At 37.8% G+C, this 20,562-nt stretch overlaps 1 protein-coding gene across 2 annotated transcripts in view; it reads left to right on the forward strand.

Annotated features, from left to right (window-relative positions):
- LOC107788337 (THO complex subunit 2) overlaps window positions 1–20,562 on the forward strand; it is a 60,523-nt gene that overhangs the window by 2,321 nt on the left and 37,640 nt on the right. For both annotated transcript variants that reach the window (XM_016610016.2, XM_016610017.2), the window contains exons 3-13: window positions 1,131–1,172; window positions 6,885–6,944; window positions 7,049–7,111; window positions 7,511–7,591; window positions 9,121–9,192; window positions 9,267–9,314; window positions 9,441–9,509; window positions 9,607–9,740; window positions 10,686–10,761; window positions 10,874–11,067; window positions 16,998–17,078. In XM_016610016.2, coding sequence (XP_016465502.1) covers window positions 1,131–1,172; window positions 6,885–6,944; window positions 7,049–7,111; window positions 7,511–7,591; window positions 9,121–9,192; window positions 9,267–9,314; window positions 9,441–9,509; window positions 9,607–9,740; window positions 10,686–10,761; window positions 10,874–11,067; window positions 16,998–17,078 — 920 coding nt within the window. The remainder of the gene's footprint in view (window positions 1–1,130; window positions 1,173–6,884; window positions 6,945–7,048; window positions 7,112–7,510; window positions 7,592–9,120; window positions 9,193–9,266; window positions 9,315–9,440; window positions 9,510–9,606; window positions 9,741–10,685; window positions 10,762–10,873; window positions 11,068–16,997; window positions 17,079–20,562) is intronic.

The raw sequence follows: 20,562 nt of genomic DNA on the forward strand, positions 1-20,562 counted from the left end.
GAAAAAAAAACTTAACACTTATTACTTGTAAAAGTAAGACTAGCATGATATGAGATAGTTTTGTTACACATTTAGAAGGTAGAAGATGGCCGTGTACTTTGAATTCCACAGAGTTATCTGCTAGAGGAGATTTAAGTAACTAGTCCCCATAAATATAGTGCAGCGTCTTGGTAAGCATAATATCTACGACATATAACATAGAAAAGCATTCAAAAAGTCCGCTATGTGATCTTGTGTTTTTTTCCTATCGTCTATTTGTATTCTAAAGCCTTACAAATCTTTTAAATAGAGAGTGGTGGAAACTATGCTCAGGATAAAAGAATGAAGGAAACATGATTAGCAGTAATTCAAGTGACACTTTTCTTTGGAATGTTCTCAAGATATGTGACACGTATGTACGGGCAATATTCTATACAACTCTCACAAGTTACAAGAATCAAAATTCATTTAATGATATAGATGTAGACCATGATGATTTTCGTATTAAACCAACTATCAATATGTCTTACTCTTTTATGGAAAATTTGGCTTTCGGATTCAGATGGCCTCTTCATATAAGGATCCTTTTAATTATTAAAGGAACCATTTGGTTCAGAAACCAAATTTTGGTTTCTAAACAACATTTGGTTACGAAACCAACTTGCAACTTGGCTAAAACCGAAGGAGTCCATTATCAAAAGTAGGCCCCTTTTCAATTGCAATGCTGCCTGTCTTTTTTGACAATTGCAAAATTGCAGTACTATCCTGATTTTTTCTTAAGCTAAAACCTATTCCAAATGCTTAATTGTTTTCCAAGAAAACCGATTCTTCAAAATCAATCCAGATTCCAGAGCATAGGTTCTACAATTCAAATTTAGACCCTAGTTTCTACATAATTTTCATAAAATCACTCTACACATATGTTAATATGGTTTATATAATTCTTTTGGTTTCACATATCAAACAAGAGAACAATTTCAATAAACCTTTTTTTTAATGGGAGATCATCATTACTTCATAGTTTTTAGCAAAAACTTGCAAAACAGTTGGCTCTTGTTCCTCGCCAATCCACTTACTAATATGTAATGACATTTTTAAAATTCTTTTACGATACTTATCATACTGATATGTTGGAAATATTTTGTTTGCAGCTTTCGATGCCGGGAGAAAATCGTCAGCGTCTTATCAAGCTGGTTAGCCAGAGATTTCTCCCTTTATACTTTTGTGTGCCTTAATCGTGTCTTTTTTTGAGACAGTTTAGCATTTGAGGCTATTATTATTATTATTATTATTATTTTCTTTTTTTTTTTGGGATAAGGTAAGTGAAATGTCTTCAAAATTGCATCAAGAAGATGCATAAATTTTAAAAAAGGGAAAATGTCAGCTGTAATACAAAAGAGACTATCATAAGGCTAAGGAGCTGACAAATCCAGAAACATATCGGAGTTATTTACAGGAGAGATTCACCCAACCAAAAAGGTTAACCGAACATCAAGCTTTCAGATAGCTTGTAGGAGTTGAAATACCATCGAGACATTTGCGGTTTATTTCAATCCAAATGCACCAAAAGATATAGGCAGGCACCATGAGCTAGATGTGCTTGATGGCTTTGTCAACTCGCATGAGACCCCATGCTTCATAAAGCTCTTTGATTGAATTAGACATAGACCAATTCAGTCCAAAAATGGTTAAGAACATGTTCCATATGTCTGCTGCTAGGTGGCGGTGAATGAACAAGTGGGATGGACTCTGAACTTGTGTGGCACATGTTGCATCATTGGCTAGTTGGAAACCTCTTTTGGTTAGGTTATCCTGGTTAAGCATGCTCCATTTAATACTTCCCAGCAAAAGCACATAACCTTAGTCCTCTAGATTAATTTCCAAGGCCATAGGTGTGTTAGAACTTTGTTGTAGCTCATCTCTGCATAGGCTGCTTTAATTGAGTATACTCCTCTAGTATTACCTCACTTCAATCTATCTACTGCTCGGTTGTTCACTGGATGAGACTCCAAACTTCCAAGAAGAGCCATTAAGTCATCAATTTCCCAATCCTGCAGATGCCTTCTCAATGATGGGCTCCGAGTGTTGCCCTCCCTGTTTTGTGTTACGGAGGAGTCAGGCTTATTTACAATAAGAAACAGACTGGGGAAGGTTTCTTTTAGTGGTGTGTTTCCTATCTATTTGTCCTTCCAGAATTTTATGTTGACCCCATTCCCCGCCTGGGAAGAGGTGTTGGATGAGAACTGATCCAGAAGGGCACTGATACTCTTCCATAGCCCAGTACCTTGAAGTGTCCTGACAGGTTTGGTACACCAGTGGTCGGAGCATCCATACTTAGCTGTGATTACATCTTTCCAAAGGCCAGCCTCTTCTTGATTGTATCTCTAGTGCCATTTCATTAGCATGCTTCTACTGTGAACGACCAAGTCCTTCACCCCAAGCCCTCCCAGTGATTTAGGAAGAATAACCTTGGGACATTTCACCAGATGAAACTTGTGATCCTGGTTATTACCTTCCCATAAAAAGGATCTCCTGATTCTGTCTAGCTGCTTCTGCACCTTAGCTGGAATAGGAAAGAGTGACATAAAATAGGTGAGGATGCTATCCAAGATATTGTGTATGAGAGTCAACCTGCCACCTAAAGATAGATACTTTCTCTGCCATGATGCCAGCCTTTTTTCCATTTAACTTGTCAAAAAAGTCTCAAGCTATCAAAGTGGGTCAAGTCTTAGGATGGAGGAAATAAAGAGTAGTACATCGGTTATTGTGTGCTATTTTGTTGTGAAACCCATTCTTCAATTCTGGAAAAGTTGAGGTTTGCCATTGTTGACTTGGGAGAAGTATGGTGCTAGATAGGATTTAGACTTTAATGGTGGATGTGATTGTTTATCTTTGTAAGTTTCAGCCACATAGTGGTTGCTGTTGGTACTCTTAGCTGGTACTTTTTAATAACACAGTTAACATCTATTATTTCAGAGAACTCCCTCATGGCCCTTGAAAATGAATCCTCATGGCCCTTGAATCAAATTTCTGTCTAGCTACTTTATGTAGGACATAATCTCTATCCTTGAAAGTGACTTTGCTTGTGTAATAACCTATTTTGTTGAGGAACGTTGACAACACAAAGGATGGGAAGATCCACGAACTTGAGGAAATAATTAAAAGGAAATGCGGAAGCAATGAGTTTTTGCCTAAAATCATCCTTGATCTATGCCCCAAACTTAAAGTACATGCTTGTATTATCATATTGAGCAAAAAAATCCTTAAACTATCAAAAAATCAACAGCTTTCATCCAATGGTTAAGAAATGTTAAAAAACTAACGGTGCACAGCCAAAAGCTCCTAAAACCCCACCTTCTCTCGTGTAGCTTTTAGGAAAAATATCCATGGTTTGTCTTCTGGAAGTGAAGGCTAGAAAAAAACCTATCCAGGTAATTGCCGAGAAAGCATAATGAGTATTAGACTTTTAGAATTCATCGCACATCTATACGAGCTGCATTGGTAAAAGGGCCGCGTTGAAAACTGTCAAAGCAACAATAAGAAACTCTTCATCTTCCCAAAAAAGGGCGTAGCAAAGGCAATAATAAAGGCTTTGTTCCCTCTGAAGGCAGTACTGGTGTAGCCTCCTCATCCTCTAAATAATCTCCCCATATCTCTTCTTCTTCACAATGAAGAGCAGTGGCACCAAATTTATTTCCATCTAGATTAGTTAGTTTTAATCAGTGCTGCCTTCGAATATCCATCTTCCCCTTTTCAAAATGCACTTTATACTAATGGTAACTAAACATGACATTGGAGCATCTAATATGTTCGAAGTCCAGAAGGCTTCTCATATAGGCGTAAAATACATTGAATCATTTTCAACAGAGAAAAATACTCGCATCTTTTATTCTGTTTTCTTTAATAACAAGATTTGAATGGCTTTTTTTATGGGAGAAGTTCATTAGTTTCACCGCGCTGCCACTGGTGAACTCTGTAATGGTCGAACCTTGATGTTCAGATATTTCAATTACATGCCCATATACAATCAGCTAACAAACTCCACGACAAAAACCAAACCAGTTCTTTGGGCGTCGTCCCTTCAACTGTTATTTCTGTCAGCAGGGAATAAATCTAACGCGATGTTCTAATGTCACTTTATCTAAAAGGAAAGATCGATTAAGATAGTTCTTGATAGTGATCAATGTGTTCTATTGCCATCTTCATGTGAGATGGAGTAGAAGAAGGAATCATTAATATAGTTTTTGATGCTGGATTTCTCTTTTTTTCTTTTTTCGCTTTCATGTTATCTCTGTCTCAAACCAAAGAAAGAAGAAAGAAAGAAAAATCAGAGGAGGAGAAAGGAAGGAAGAAAAGAAAGAGATTTTGCCAGAGTCATGATCTCCCGGAAGGAAATGAAAGAAGATGGGTTTACGAGTTAGGTTTTTGTTGTGTGCCGTTTTTAACATTTTCTAACGGTGGATGAAAGTTGCTAAGTTCTTGTATAGTTTAGGGATGTTTTTTGTTTATATGATAGTACAAGGATGTACCTTAGGTTTAGGGCATAGTTCAAGGATGTTTTTAGCCTAAAACTCCGGAAGTAATGAATAATAACTAATTAAAACAAGAGGATATGTGGAAATTCAAGCAAAAAGATCCAAAAATTCCAAGAAATAGTTAATTTGGGGTTTGAGAAAATCCAAGTACAACGTATTGATTATCAAAAGAATCAAACGCCTTTATTTGAGATATGAATCAAAACTTAGATTCTGACCAGTGACCTTGACAGTTTCATGAGTAACGTTAGACAACAATTAGTAATGGTGCTAACCGCCTTCTAAGAATACCAAGAAGAAGGAATCAGAGATATCAAAGAATAATTTATCTTACTACCTTGAACTATGAACTAATTTAGGTTGAAAGATAAATCCGAAAGTAAAAATCACTAAAAGTTCAAAAGAACTCTCAATGTAATATCATTCACCGGAGTTAAGTTTTTACACTGAAAGAAAGCACTCCTATTTATAGGAGAAAAAGAGGTGGTTGCCAACCCTAATAAAAAGACAACCCAAAAAATACCTAGAAGGATAATATAGAACTAGGAAATAAAAAGGGCTTTTTTCATTTTTGTCCCGTTGGCCAAAACTAAATACAGGCGCCTAGCCAACATATACAAAATATATAGACTAATTATGTATATAATATATGTATTATATGTATATTTATGTAGATTATATATGTATATTGATGTATGCAACACGTATATTATATTTGTATACAAGATGTATATTATATGCATATTTTATATATTTAATAAACAATACATATACATTTTTGGCTATTATTTTGGATGGCAGCCCAAGAAGGTATTTATCCCAAATATATGGATGGCTCCAATTCCCTAGGTAGGGTGACTTCAAATCCATAGGTAGGGTGGCTCGAAATTCCTAGAGATCAATATGAGGGTGAAGATCAACTATTGAGTTTGAACTTCAATTGCAATGCTGATTCAATTATATTTGAATTTCTTCTCTAGCTATTAAATCACTAAATTGATATAAGAAGCGAACTATCACAAAGTTAATTCAAGTTGGGAAAATACCAGAGTTGTGCCCCACCCTCGAGTTCTAATGTCTAAACCAATATAATTGATTGCTTAAATCACTTGATACGTTATCAATGGTCATAATTCCTCGTTACCCACTGTTAACTTTCCAAATAGTAGTGAGTTTATCCCCAAATTAGCTTTCCCAAGCTCAAATGAGGTGCTTTAAAAACCAATTAACATGACCACAAGGAGAGATTAACACTATTCCTAGTCAGTTTCAACAGATTGGATTTACCTATTCCTAGATTCTCCCCATTCCCTGTCAATTGATCAATATCCAGGTCCAATATTACCTTCCCAAGTAATTATTAAGATAAACGGGGTGTAAATAATTGTGGCCCTCACTCATTCAACAATTAAGCATAGAATCAATTGATTGAAGATAGAATCAAGCATAAACAATCAATACATTATCAACACATTAACACTTGGTGACACTTGGTGTTGGGATTTCAACTCTAGCTAAAAGATTAGCTACTCATATTGAAAATGAAAAGAAAACACAAACTAGTAATGAAAACATAATGGGTAAATTGGAAATGAATCAAACTAGTAAATGAAGATCAGTTTGCTATGAAGCTTTATTAAGGATGAAGAATAGGTGCTCCTTTTAGCTTTCGAGCTGAAGAATCACCTACCAATTCATATATCTGCTATTTATACCCCTCCAAAAAGCCTTGGTCGAGTTTCCTAATCTGTCCTTCTGAAATTCATTTGAACACAAGGTACGATCGCATCATGCTCCGGCAATCACGATTTTAGTAACTTCAGCTCATTGGTTTGGCCAGTCTTTAAGACACACGATCACATATGTCCCTCTGGCAGTCGCAAATTTGAGAACTTCATTTGTTTTTCCATCCTTCAGGTACTATCGCATATGTCCATTCGTCGATCTCGAATTTTAGAATTGAAGCTTACTTTTTTCAACTATTAGCCCTCCGCTGATTGCGATATTGCTCTGGCATTCGCTAATTTGTGAAATTTGACTCCATAACATCTGATTTCAGCTTGTTTTTACTTTAATCACTCCTTCCAACAATCAGTCACCACAAAAAACCTGCATAAAACATTTAGTCATCAATTTCTACTTCATAACGTTGCTCTTAACATTAAATCCCATAGATTCAGGCATTGATAAGTTGATTTTATCAACCTATCAAGGCGTAATAGTCGTAGTAGCTGTTGCTGTATCTTTCTTCCTGTTTATCTTCTTTTCTGTTAATTCTTGTTCTGCAGACCTTACTTCGAAGTCGAAAGTCATCATGAATTATCATGTTTTTTTTGGTCTTTACATAAAATTGGTTCGTCTTCTTTATAGGCAAAATGGCTCGTGGAATCTGCTTTGGTTCCTTTGAGATTTCTTCTGGAGCGATGTGAGGTACCTTTTTTCTTGTTGCCTGCTTAGATATGTGAGCCATTTTGCTCCTGTTAAACTTTTAGCTTGAAAAATGAAAGCTTATAAATGCTCTTTAATGTGTGAAGGAAGAGTTTTTGTGGGAATCTGAGATGATCAAGATAAAGGCTGCAGATTTGAAGTCGAAAGAGGTATAGTTTGCTTTTTCTTTTTTCAAAATAAGTAAGAGGTGCATTATGCTTAAAACAATTTTTAGGTCTAGCAGGTGGATTGTTTATCTCAGCATCTCTAGCCATAGCAAAGTTGCTTGCTCTGGGTCATCCTTGCTGGCTAGTTTTTAATACATCTCGTACTGCAGTGTCATGTCAGTTGGTGATCTTTTTTATGGTTGAATTGCATAAAAATGACTCAGAGGGTTGGCAAAATTTCCCAGGCTAATATGAGCTAATATGTATGAGACCGACAATGAACCCATCTGTCCTTTTCTCTCTTCGTTTGTGTTGGTGAATATTCAATAGACACCAGCAAATTGCTATTGTGGCTGAAGATACTTTCCTTTAAATGTGATTTCATTTTGTAATGATTTTCAGGTTAGGGTAAACACTCGTCTTCTTTATCAGCAAACAAAGTTTAACCTTCTCCGGGAAGAGAGTGAAGGCTACGCCAAGCTGGTAACTGTTTCCTCCCTCTCTCTCTCTCTCTGTCTGTCTGTCTTTCTAGTTTCTGTCCATCTCCCCTACTACCCAATCACTGTGTGGATGCTCTTTGTGTGCTTCCTTTGGATTTCTTTATTGCCATTAAATCTAATTTTGCATATAGAGGAGGCAATAAGAAAAAAAGGAGCTTAGCTTTGAGCTGGTTACGGTAGCTTCAACTTTATCAACTTCAAATTCATAACATCCATATCTCTATGCGAGGGTAAGCAAGAGCTAGCGCATATCTGAGCATGGATAAATGGCCATTCATGGCTGCCGTATGCTTAAACTGAAGGTCTCCAGTGGACCATCTTTTTTCACTTCATTCTTTAGGAGATATTGAATTGTTCTTTAACATCCATGTGCAATTTTTGGGGTTTTACTAATAAAAGATGTCGTAAATGACTTGTTTTTTAGACTCACTATTCTGATTTTTGATTCATCTTAAAATGTCTTGATCCCTGACTTTCTATCCTGATTCACATTTTATTGTTGGTTTATTTTGTTCTAATGAAAGTGCCTCAATTTAAGGAGCCATATTTGTTTGTTAGTCACTGATTACTGAACAATTGTTATAGTCCCAGTTGATACTTAGCTAATAATTATATAGTTGAGCAGGTTGTTCCTTTTGGGGAGCTGGTTTGAGTGGTGTGTGGTTGGAAGTGAGAAGTGACTATTGTATTGTAGTATTGTTGATAAAATTCTTAGGACTCTTGGTCGCTGCTTGCATGTCACTAGTAGATATGCCTTTTTGACTTTCTCGATTAGTCAAGAACGATTAACAGTCTTTCTCCCCCCTCCCCCACCCGAAACCCAAAATAATTAAAAGGAATGACTTGCATTCTGACCTCCCTAAAGGCCATATTCTAGTGTCAGAATTTTGGATAGCTTCAAGTTATGATTAAAGGTTAACACATGAGCAAGGTTATCTTTCTTGCTACTTATTTTTAAAAAAGAATAGCACTATCTTCCTTTCTATCATTTAAAAATCTGAAAGGTGAATGTTCCGAGATGAGGAATTTCCAGTTTGAACTACATAATACAGAAATTGGAGCGCTCCTAAAAAGGAGAGGCTCCCAAGTTGGAAGGTGACTGGAGGACTTTCACCTATCCACTGAAAGCTGGTTGCCTTTAAACACTGATGGTTGCAGATGCAGGGGAGTGTCTGGTGCAAACTTTCCTCCTTTTCCCCTACAGCTCCGTCTCATTTTCCCTTTGTTAGGTTTTTCTTTGAGGGTGATGAAATTATTAAACACTCCTAGTAAATGGATCAAAGCAAGGGAAGAAAGACTGAACTCATACTTCCCATTCTGTTTAAAAGGTTTATCCCCACTAATTTTTACTTTGTACAGACCAAAGTTTTCAGTGTGCTTGTTCTCTGAATAAGGCAACTTTAAGTAGTTCATGCTCGCTCTTGGCAATGTTGTCCCTCTTATCCTCCACTTCTTTGTAGCTCAGCTTTTGTTTTCTCCTTCACGTTGACCCTCCTTTTTCTGTAATTGTAGGTCACGCTCCTTTCTCAAATGCCAGAGGGTTCTATGCAAAATGCTTCAACTGCTACGGTTGGCATAATCAAGGTTTAACTTCAACTCAGCTCTCTAGTAGTTGAATTATCATTTTTCGTTATTTCTAAATCGTGGACCATATGCAGTCATTGATTGGGCACTTCGATCTGGATCCAAACCGAGTCTTTGATATTGTATGTTCTTTGTCCATTATGATATCGTACATATCCAATCCTTCTTATAACTTTTTTGATGAATTCTATTCCTTTTATACTTTTGAAAGCTTAGTGCAGTTCTGTGTCTGGCTGGTGATTTGACAGGTTTTGGAGTGTTTTGAACATCAGCCTGGTAATACCACATTTTTGGACTTGATTCCCATATTTCCCAAGGTACAATTGTGGTTGTCATATTGTCTTGTTTCATTGTTGAGCTCTTCCCAGTCTTTATTATACACCTCTTTTTTCATTTTCTCTCAATTATTTGCAGTCCCATGCCTCCCAGATTCTGGGGTTTAAGTTTCAATACTACCAACGACTGGAAGTCAATGATCCCGTTCCTAGTGGTCTTTATCAGCTAACAGCCTTGCTGGTGAAAAGAGACTTCATTGATGTTGACAGCATGTGAGTGTATCTCACCCCACTTTTCCCCCCTTTCCCCAGTGTTGTGAAGAGCGTGAAGCGAGAAATACCGCCCCAGGTTACCTCTGAATAGCTGTTGTGCTTGAAACACCGCACGGATATCCATCTCTCTCGCTAGAAAGTATTGTCTTTCTTCCTACTTGAGTGCTGTCTCCTACAGCATCGTGGACCAAAATTTGGGAGTTGGCAATAATGGACTTTTTTGTTTATTTTGCTCTCAGGGAAGTGGTTTTTGGCTATTTAATCTATTTCACTAACAATAGATGATAACTAAACTGTGTATTTTATCAGAAATACTCTTTATGTATAAAAATAATTGTTTTTTCCTCTCTAATACGAAGTAAGAGTTTGGCTTACTGATTTTGCTTATTATCTCTCGAACATTGACGTAAGTATAATCATGAGATAAAAATACCTTTCGATGCTGGTGAGCAATGTGAAATATGATAGTGATAGAGAAAAGGTAATCAAATAACTGTTATTCGTTGGACCAAATAGTAAAAGTTTTCTTTAAGGAGTTCAGTAGCATCTCATGTAGGGGGTAACATGGATGTGCTCATCTAATAAATGTTTAATAATTAAAAAAGAGGTTGTTGCCCCGAGATTTGTTATGAAAGGTTGGTATCAAAGTGTACTAGATAGGTAATGTTAAAACGCAGACTTGTAAGCTTCTCACAGAATTTCTTCTTGGGAAAATGAATACAGGGAAGTATGCAACTTATGCGTCCTCCCTTGTGGGAAAATAATAATCGATCTTTGTATCCTCTCTTCTTATTGATATAAGAAGATGCTTATTCTAAGCAAAAGCATCTACTGCTTAATTCGAGTTGCCAAAAGCCCAAAGCAAAATTGGAATTTCTTCGTAGGTAACTGGACTGTTGGATTTAATTCAACTTATGGTTAATGGCGACCTCGTTTTTGTTTCAGTTATGCACATTTGCTTCCCAAGGAGGAGGATGCTTTCGACCATTACAATGCATTTTCAGCTAAGAGACTTGATGAGGTTCCAACTTTTTTGTAGTGTCGATACTTACGTTCAATGCTGGTATTTTAGCTTGAAGTTCTACGCCTTATTTGGTTAGGAAGTTATTTTAGCTTTCCTCTTGCTCATGTAGGCTAACAGAATAGGTAGAATAAATCTTGCTGCTACTGGGAAGGATCTCATGGATGAAGAGAAACAAGGAGATGTGACAGTGGATCTGTATGCTGCATTGGACATGGAGACAGAGGCAGTTGCCGAGCGTTCCGCAGAGCTAGAAAATAGTCAACCCGTGGGCTTGCTTATGGGATTTCTTGAAGTGGATGACTGGTAAGTTTGATTTCGAAGTACCATGATTATCATCTAACCTTTGCATTTACTGATGTGCGTGTTTTGGCTATCTGTTCACCTTTACTTAGCTGTGACAGGTATTATGTATGTAATTGTTCAACTATCTGTTCTTTTAGTTGCTTTTATATTTTTACTATAATTCTTTGAGTCTCTCGTCATCTTTTAGAACGTAAATATCAGTTCTTTTGTCCAGTGAGACAGCAGCTTACTTTTGTCATGGTGTCAGCATTTGGCATATAATGTGCATTCTTTTATCTTGTCTGTTAATCCTTATTAGTAAGTGTAGATATTGATCTTCGGATGGGACATATGCTATTTCTTCTTGATTTATTACCTCTTACTTCTGTGTTTTAATCAGTTTCAATGCTTTCAAATGTGATTGTATGGTCAGTGTGCCTTTATTGTAGATGTGTGGGTAGAACTTACCTTCGGTGTTTATTTTTTCACTGTCTTCTTATCTGGTGAGAGTCTCCATTCTGGAAGCCTTCTTCAAATGAATACGGGGAGGCACTTTGTTGTTCATTTATTTCCAGGAGCAGTTAGATAGGACGGTGCGTTTCACTTGGCTTGTGACAGTTTATCGGCGAGTGCTTTGTATAATTCTTTTGCTTTTTGAATTTATCTTCAGTAATCATAAAACTTCGTCTATATCTTGAACATCAAGAATGATCATATACTGGATTTTCATTAGTGAATTAACATGTTAACCAGAAGAAAAAATGATAAAAAAGGTCCCTTATGTTTTGGGGTAAGTTCAAAGTAATCTTTTAAATATATTCCAGAGTAGTATTGGTGCTTTAAGTTTGCAAAATAAGTGCACTTTTGGTCTTCGTCATACTTATCAAACTCTGGCGGTTAGATTTAGGGGGAATTGTGATAAAGAAATATTTAACTAGAAACACCTGAAAGTCCTGTCAAATATTGCAACACCAAAAACTGCACAAAAAAAATACCAGAAATCAATAATATAGAAATGCAAAAATTTCACCTCCAAATATAAGTCCCATTAAATCTTTTTTTCTCTTCACAGTTCGTGCTGAATCTCACTGATATAGTTTCAATATTTGAGGGAGACCGAAGATGCTTACTTTGGCAAACTTAAAGGACCAAAGATGCTCAGTAATATATTTAAGGGACTATTTTGAACTTACCTCCAAACATAATGGACCATCTTTTTCATTTTTCTCCTAACAGAATGACTAATCTATTAATGATGGCCAATTTCATCTAACTTATAAGAGCTCGTTGAATGTGTAATGTTATTATCAAGTATGATACAAAACCAATGGAATAGTGCAGAAAAAGGGAGAAGACGACGCTAAGAAACTAAAGCTAACTATGCTAAGATAAAACTAGGGTTTGATTTCATTGATAAGCTGCTGAAATGCAAAAAGAATTACAACTTATATCTTAGCTGAGCTAATACAAACAAAATAAAGGATAAGGTTTACATTGTCCTCGTAGCTTTTGACTAGGACTAGATGGTGACATTTTGGGAAATTAAAGGGGCTGATATGAATTAAAGAAACATAAACTCAAAACTATTTATGGACTAAATTGTTTAGCTAATAAACTTCTTTTAAAACTAACTTCCAATGGTAAGGCACAACTTCTGATGTACAGAGTACCATTTCCAGAGCGGATATCAACTCGATTTGTATCATTACATTCCTTCCTTGTCCTCGAGGAAGGAACTCCAGAAACCTGATCTTCATTGCAGCATAGTCTTCCCAGGTGGCCTGATCCTTTGGCAGAGTCTTCCATTGCACCAATATCCGTGGTAGTGCCTTGTTGCCCCGTTTGATCATTCTTTTGGCTAATATCTCCTTAGGCTCTACACAATTTGGGCTTGAAATCTCAGCTGTTGGAGGATGGCTAAAGGTAGTTGGCACAGTGTAGCAAGGTTTGGGTTGGGACACATGGAAATAAGGATGAAGAGCAACTTGAGGTGGAAGAGATAGTTTGTAAGCAATGGCACCTACCTTCTGCAGGATCTGATAAGGGCCATAATACTTGGCTGACAATTTTGAGAAGGTTTGATTAGATAATGAAAGCTGTATGATTGAATCTTCTATGGCTTCTCCCGGCTAATAGGGAAAATGAATAGGAGGGGATTGCCCATATAGAGCTTCATAAGGAGTCGACTTAATTACTGAGTGAAAGGTGGTATTATACCATCATTCAGCCAAGGGTAAGTGCACTGTCCAATCCTTCTAACGGTCAGAGCAATAACACCTCACGTATGTCTCCAATGTTCTGTCCAGCACTTCAGTCTGACCATAAGATTGAGAATGGTAAGGTAATGATCTGCTCAGAGTGACACCGTGTAGTGAGAAGATTTCCTGCCAGATCCTGCTGATGAAAATGGGGTCTCTGTCACTAACAATATTTTCTAGCATCCTATGTAGTTTGAGAATTTGATCAAGAAATAGCTGAGCTACTAATGCTGCAGTATAAGGATGAGTTGGACCAAGAGAATGGCCATACTTAGTTAACCTATCAACTACCTCCAGGATAGTAGTTTTTCCCTTGGAGTTTGGCAATCCATCAGTGAAATCCATGCTTATGCTTGACCAAGCAAATTTGGGAATCACCAGGGGTTGAAGCAGACCAGAAGATGGTGAATTATCATGCTTATTGCTTTGGTATACTGCACATACACATGTCACCACATCATCCTTCAACTCTTTGCAATAGAAAAGAGTTGCCAATCTTCTTTGAGTGTTATCCATGCCTAAAGGGCCACCAGTGGGACGTCATCACAACTGAGTGATTTTTTCCCTTAAAACTGGATCATTACCAACTACTAGCCTTTCGTATCTCCTAAGCTGCTAATTGACAAGAGTATACCCCTTGTGATCCTCCCATTGATCTTTGATCTTCTTAGTAATAAGCTCAGCCACTTCCACATCCTCACACCAACTGTCCTTAATCTTCTAAAGCAAGGTAGGGCAGTATGTGCCATGACCATCTCAGCTAGCTCAACTGATGGTAATCTGGATAATAAGTCAGTTGCTTTGTTTTCTCTCCCCTTCTTGTATTCAATAACAAAGTCATATTGCATGAGCTTGGCTATACATTTCATCCGGGAATTGGTGTGTAACTTCTGATCTAGGAGGAATTGGAGGGCTTTTTGATCAGTCTTAACTACGAAAAGGTCTGCCCATGAGATACTGAGACCACTTAGTTACTGCCATGGCTAAGATCAGTAGCTCGTTGTCACACATAGAGAGACTGATGCTTCCCAAATAACCTTTTACTAATGTAAGCGATTGGATGGCCTTTTTGTATCAATACTGCACCAAGTCTTGTGTCACATGCATCAATCTCCCCCACAAATGACGATGAACTATTTGGAGAGCCAACACTGGAGCTGACACTAAAGCCTCCTTCTGCTTCTCAAAAGCCTCAGTAGCGCTCTAGATCCATTTGAATCCTTCCTTTTTCAGTAGATCTGTGAGTGATTTACTAAAAATCCCATACCTTTTTATGAACCTCCTGCTGCCTTCCAACCACCATGTGAGCTACCATCAGCTACATTAACATTCCGAGGAGTAATTGCCATTATATTACCCCCTATTTCGTTTTTACTTCTTTATCAATAAAATTGTGAGTACTGCCAGGGTCGATGACATTACTCAAGGGTCTCTTTTCATAATATCCTGTCACCCTTATAGTATGGAACCCAGTGATTCCATTCAGGGCATGAACTAAGATCTCACAAGCTTACTCATGCTCTTGTTCCACTTCTTCCACCTCTTGATCATCTAGAACTACTTCTACCACTGGTTCAATTTTTTCCTGAACTTCTAATAGATACAATTGCTTAGAGGAATTGCATTTGTGACCTGGAACAAATTTCTCATCACAGAAGAAGCACAACCTCTTATGTCGTTTCTCACTCATCTCAGCTGGAGTAAGCCTCCTGGTAATGTTCCTTCCTGTTTACCTTGGCAATTGGCTCCTTCCTGAACTAAACGCCCTCTTTTTTCCCCCTACATCTCTAACCATTGAAATTAGGAAGCACCCCTTGACTAAGAGTACCCACTATACAAGGAAGCCCTGCTTAGCTTCAGTTGTGCATTCACCTGAGCCGCAATGTTTCTAGCCCGTTGGTAATGGTATGCTTGAGATAGTATGGTCTGTGGTTTTTGAGTGAAACCAATCTCAGGTTTAAGCCCAATAATAGTAGTAATGGCATATTAAGGGAGGATAACCAGCCTGATTATGATTATATCAAACTTCCTTCTATCAAACTTCCTTCGGTAGTCTTCCACTAATCCAGTCTACTTAATCAACTTAAGCTCAGCCGTGGGGTTTGCATACTCATACTCAAACCTATCCATCAAGGCTTGCACATACTTTTCCTAGGTAGGGTAAGGTAAATGTGGTCTCTTCTTAAATAAGTAAGATGTCATTCTATAGCTATTTCATCAAAATGTATGGAAGCTACTTTAATCCTCTGAATGTATTCTACTTCGTCAAGAGAGAAAAACTATTCTACCTTACGCAGCCAAGCCCTCAGGCTAGTGCCATTGAACATATCTTGGTCATCCAGGTCATGTTAGTGTCTCTAGGAGGTGTAGCAATATGCCCCCCTCCTTTAGCACCTCCTCCTCCTTGGTTACTAGCTAAAGTTTGCCCCAGGCATTTGCACTTGATGAGAAGCAACACCGGTAGGACTAGGAGCATGAGATTGAGGCATAGGGTCTAACCCGAAGTGGTAACCAGTTGGAGTTTGCTGTGGAGCTTAAAAACCTCCTTAGCTGTTAGGTACCTAAGCTACTGGGTTGCCTGAAGGAGTGTAGATCTCCCCTGTACCATCAGCTTCTCCACATTTTTTCTTCGGTTATATTTCTTCACAGCATCTATGGATTCCTTCAGTTCAGCAAAGGCCGTCTTATGCTACTTTTCAAGTTGAGCTTATTTGACTGCGAAATTTGCGATTTCAACTGTCATCCTTTCGGACATAGATTTAATCTCGTCCATATTTTCCATAGATTCTACCCACAAAGCTCAAGAAAGTGCTTTGATACCAAATGATACAAAACCAATGAACAGTGTAGAAAAATGGAGAAGACGACGGCAGACGGCTAAGAATCTAAAGCTTACTATGCTAAGATAAAACTAGGGTTTGATTTCATTGATATGCTATTGAAATGCAAAAGATTACAACTTATACCTTAGCTAAGCTACTACAAACAAAATAAAGGATAAGGTTCGTACACTGTCCTCACAACTTTTGACTAGGACTAGATGGTGACATTTAGGAAAATCAAAGGGGCTAATCTGATATAAAGAAACATCAACTGAAAACTATTTAGGGACTAAACTGTTTAGCTAATAAGCTTTTTTTAGAACTAATTCCCAATAGTAAGGCACAACTCTGGAAGCACTGAGTACCATTTCCGCAACAGGTATCAACTCGATTTGTACCAAAGTATGAAAGTACTATAATGACCTACCTTTATGCTAGATAAGTTTTTTGGCGTTTTCCCCCTTTTTTGGAGGCACTATATTTTGCAGCTTTTTACTCTTATCTTAGTAGATTATTTGCAGCGTGGTCCTAAAGCTCTTCAGAGGATCTCACAAACTTGCGAGGCTTAAATGCTTTTCTAGTTTATCTTGGTAAATTTGCGAATTTTACTCTCGTGATTTTCTTCAGGGGCTCACTTTTTGTTTTGTTTTGAATATTCACTGTTGCTAGAAGTCATTTTAGAGTAGGGTTATATCCTTTGATTGTTGTCAGTGTTGCTTTCTTTCTCGGTTGTTTTCTTATATACGGTCATCTTGTGAATGTACTTGATTGTTGAGTCCATTTGTAGTCTCATGATATTTGGCCTTATCTATTTTCTGTTTATAGTTTAACAGATCTCGATACCTTTACATATAACATTTAAAATTGTCAGGTATCATGCTCATGTGTTGTTTGACCGTCTCTCACATCTTAATCCAGCAGAGCATATACAAACATGCAATGGATTATTCAGGTAAATTATTGTTTCTTGGAAAAATTTTAGCCGTTGAAATTTTGGGAGCTAAAGGGGATAAATGCATAAGATGGTCTTCGTAGTCTATCATCTTTTTGTTAGGAATATTATATAATTTATATTGTTTATAAAATAAGATTAATTAGATTTGATTCTTTCCCGTAGTTATGTAATATATTTATTTTCTTCTCTATTTTAGACTTTATTGCAATTAGATCAATCCTTCCAAAAAATATTAGATATGTAACCAAGATTTTGTTCCGTCTTTGATGCTATATGCGGAAAGGTGATCGTTGTTGCAACGCGGGAGAGTATTCACTCTTTATTATTTATACCATGTAGATTGAGGGACTAAATTGAGTTTTCTCATCATTGTTCCATTCTTTTTCATTGTATGAGAGCCCTTGGGTTAAAATTCTTGCTGCGCAATCACCAGAGCATAATGGAGGAAAGAATGATCGTTAACACGTGTTTTTCATTGAAAGTAGTTCGTTGAGTGACCTTAAGTTTCTTGTAAAAACCAATAGTATCATCACAAGGCTTGCAACCCTTCGGTGGAAAAAACCCTGTTAGACTCGCTAAACTCACCGGAAAAGCGCACGTGCTGATAGAATCTCTAGCTTCAACGTCACGTCAGTTCACGTGTTTGGGATCGTGAGACGTTCCTCCATTTTCCAGTCTTTTTTTGTGTGGGTTTATCTCTTTAGTCCAACTAGACCCATACATTTTCTGGTGCATTCTAGCCATCAAAACCCTAGTTCAGGACGCCAAATCTATTTCTCGGTGAGATTTTCAAATTTCTGGATATTTCACTTTATTTCCGGCACTTGGGTTCAATACAAAACTTATACAATTAGTAACGTTTTTCTTTCATTGCTTTTGAGGATATTTAGGACATGCTTGGACGATACTTGAGTGAAGTTGAAAAATATATTATGAAGTTGAAGTAAAAAAGGAGTACTTGAAAGTTGAATTTGTGTTTCACATGAATTTCATTTGGAAATATTGAAGTTTTTGAGTGAAAATAATTATTTCCCTTGAATACTCGAGCAAGTTTCTCAGACTTAGTATGCAAAAGTGGTACTAGAGAGAGAAACTCTCTTTCTCTAGAAGCAGATAAATTCGAACTTTAGTCATACAAAGATACTTTGGATTGGCCAAAGCTCGACACGGATGGAAGCTTCTGGAAGTTCGAAGATGGAAAGGATTCCATGTTTAGAATGTGGCATGAATAGAGAATGAGAGATTTTATGACGACATGCCTGGTGGGTAAGTTTGCAAGATGGGTGGGCTCATCAGAGATGATTTTTGCTTGGGTTGCTGAGGCTTAGAGTGTGGACAAAGGTTGAAGCTGGATTAACTTTGGGATGCCACTTTTCCTTTTCACGTCGCATTTGAGATGGAAGCTACAAGTGTTTATAGAAGGGCAAAGGTGGATGCACAGTGATTTCTTGTGTTTGGAAAGATGTCAGATAGGTCGGGTAGTGTAGAGGGAAGGGTCAGGGATGGGATTGTTGTGATTAATATCGCAGGTATTTCGATATATTTCTAGTGTGTTGATTTTCTTAGAAAGGTTGGAGACATTTTTGGAGGATTTGTGGATTTGCGGTGTAGTATAAGTATCACTTCAACAATTACGGTATATGTGAGGAAAGGGAAAAATATTCCAGAGTCCATGGTTTTAGAGGACGGAGACGTAAGTTTTAGAGTTTGGCCTTATCCTTAATCTTGCCCGGAGGTGTTGGAGGTGTCGAGGGAGGATTGGGAAGGGATGAAAGGAGGGGCAGAAGGGGTTGGGAGGGGGAATGTAAGACCGAAGCAAGGGAGGCAAGAAAAGAGATGGTTTGGCCAGAAAATTTAACTCCATAGCCAGTAATGAATAGTTGCAGTGAAGAAGGGGAATTCAAATTTGAAAGGAATAGTCAATGAAATAATTTTATTAATATGAAAGGACCAAAATACCATTGGATAAATGAAATTGGGTAGAGAAGAAACTTGAACCGGTTCAAAACGGGTGAACTTGCTTGCTAGACCAAATCAAATCATATGAGACCCTCTCGGACTTCAGATAGCGAGAGACTAGAAAAATCAATTTCGTGCTTAAGAAATTATTCTAGAGACGATGAAAACACCCCTTGGTGGCTCGTAATCCATTTCTAAGAGAAATGGGATTAGATTTCTAATGAAATAAGAAAGGAGAAGGGGCAAAAGGGGATGATAACTTGTTACAACAATTTCGGCAACTCTGTAGGTCGGAAATATGGTGCTAGTGACTGCGGAATGAATGGACAAAAATGGGTACCTGTTGGAATGGTCCGTTAGGCCTGGGATCATGTACAAACAAGATAAATATGAGGGCTTTAGACCTGCTCAAGCCACCAAAACATCTCCGGCGAGCCTGCCGGCATCGTAAGTAATGCTTCTCAGATTTGGCACTCGGTTAATGGTTTAGAAAATCAAGAATCAAGTGGAGATCCCAACAAGGAGATATAGGGGGAGTCGATTTACGAGAAATGCCTGTTGAACCAAATGTTTCTTTGTCCGTCATGGCTGTGGGATCTGACATAGACTCTGGTGACCTAAGCCATAAAAGAATGAGGGAGGGGCTAAAAAATGTTAGGATATAACGTGCAAGGTTTATAATGGCTTGAGTAAGGTCAGATCTTCAAGCATTATAGATGCTGATGTCTCTAGTACTTCTTAGGCAGTCTCGTTGGCGCTAGAAATAGACAATCAATCAATCATCCTAGGATGATTGTTTCAGTTCTTGGTCATTTCGATGAAGTGGGAGGGGAGCGGGGAATTTAGGGGTAGTTGTAACAAGACGGGGAGGGCAAAATAGTGGTGTATGAAAGAAAAGTTACGGAGATGGGAATGTGAAATAATGTAGGAGAGGGAATTAGTTTTTTTTTTTGGGGGGGGGGGCAAAGAAGTTATTGATGGATATTAAGATCATTAGTTGGAATGTGAGGGCGACGAATGACCCAAACAAAAGGGCCACCATCAAGACAGGGATGGGAGAGTGAAGGGTCGACTTAATTTGTTTATAGGAAACTAAAATGGATTCAGTTGCGGATAGTATTGTTGTTGATAGTATTGTGGGAAAGTAGGTGAAATATGACAATATATTGGCTTGGGAAAACACTAGAGGAATCCCAATTACTTTGGGATGAAAAGAAGGCAGAGAATATGGAGGTAAAAGAAAGGGAGTTCACGGTAGATGCATGATTTGAAACACCGGGAATGAGATTGACCTAATTTTGAGGGTGTTTATGGTCCTCTATTGGGTGTCTAAGGTGCCAGAGATGGTGGCGGTTTTGGGAGAGTGGAATATCCCATGGGTGTTGGGGAGAATTTTAACACCGTTATATTCTGGGGAGGTGGACATGAGGCTTGGATCACAAGCCACTTTCAAGAGAGGCAGTTTCAAGTACCTTGGGTCGGTTATCCAGGGGATGGGGAGATCGACGAGGATGTCACACAC

This window comes from Nicotiana tabacum, chromosome 24 (assembly GCF_000715075.1).
Source record: "Nicotiana tabacum cultivar K326 chromosome 24, ASM71507v2, whole genome shotgun sequence".
NCBI lineage: Eukaryota > Viridiplantae > Streptophyta > Magnoliopsida > Solanales > Solanaceae > Nicotiana > Nicotiana tabacum.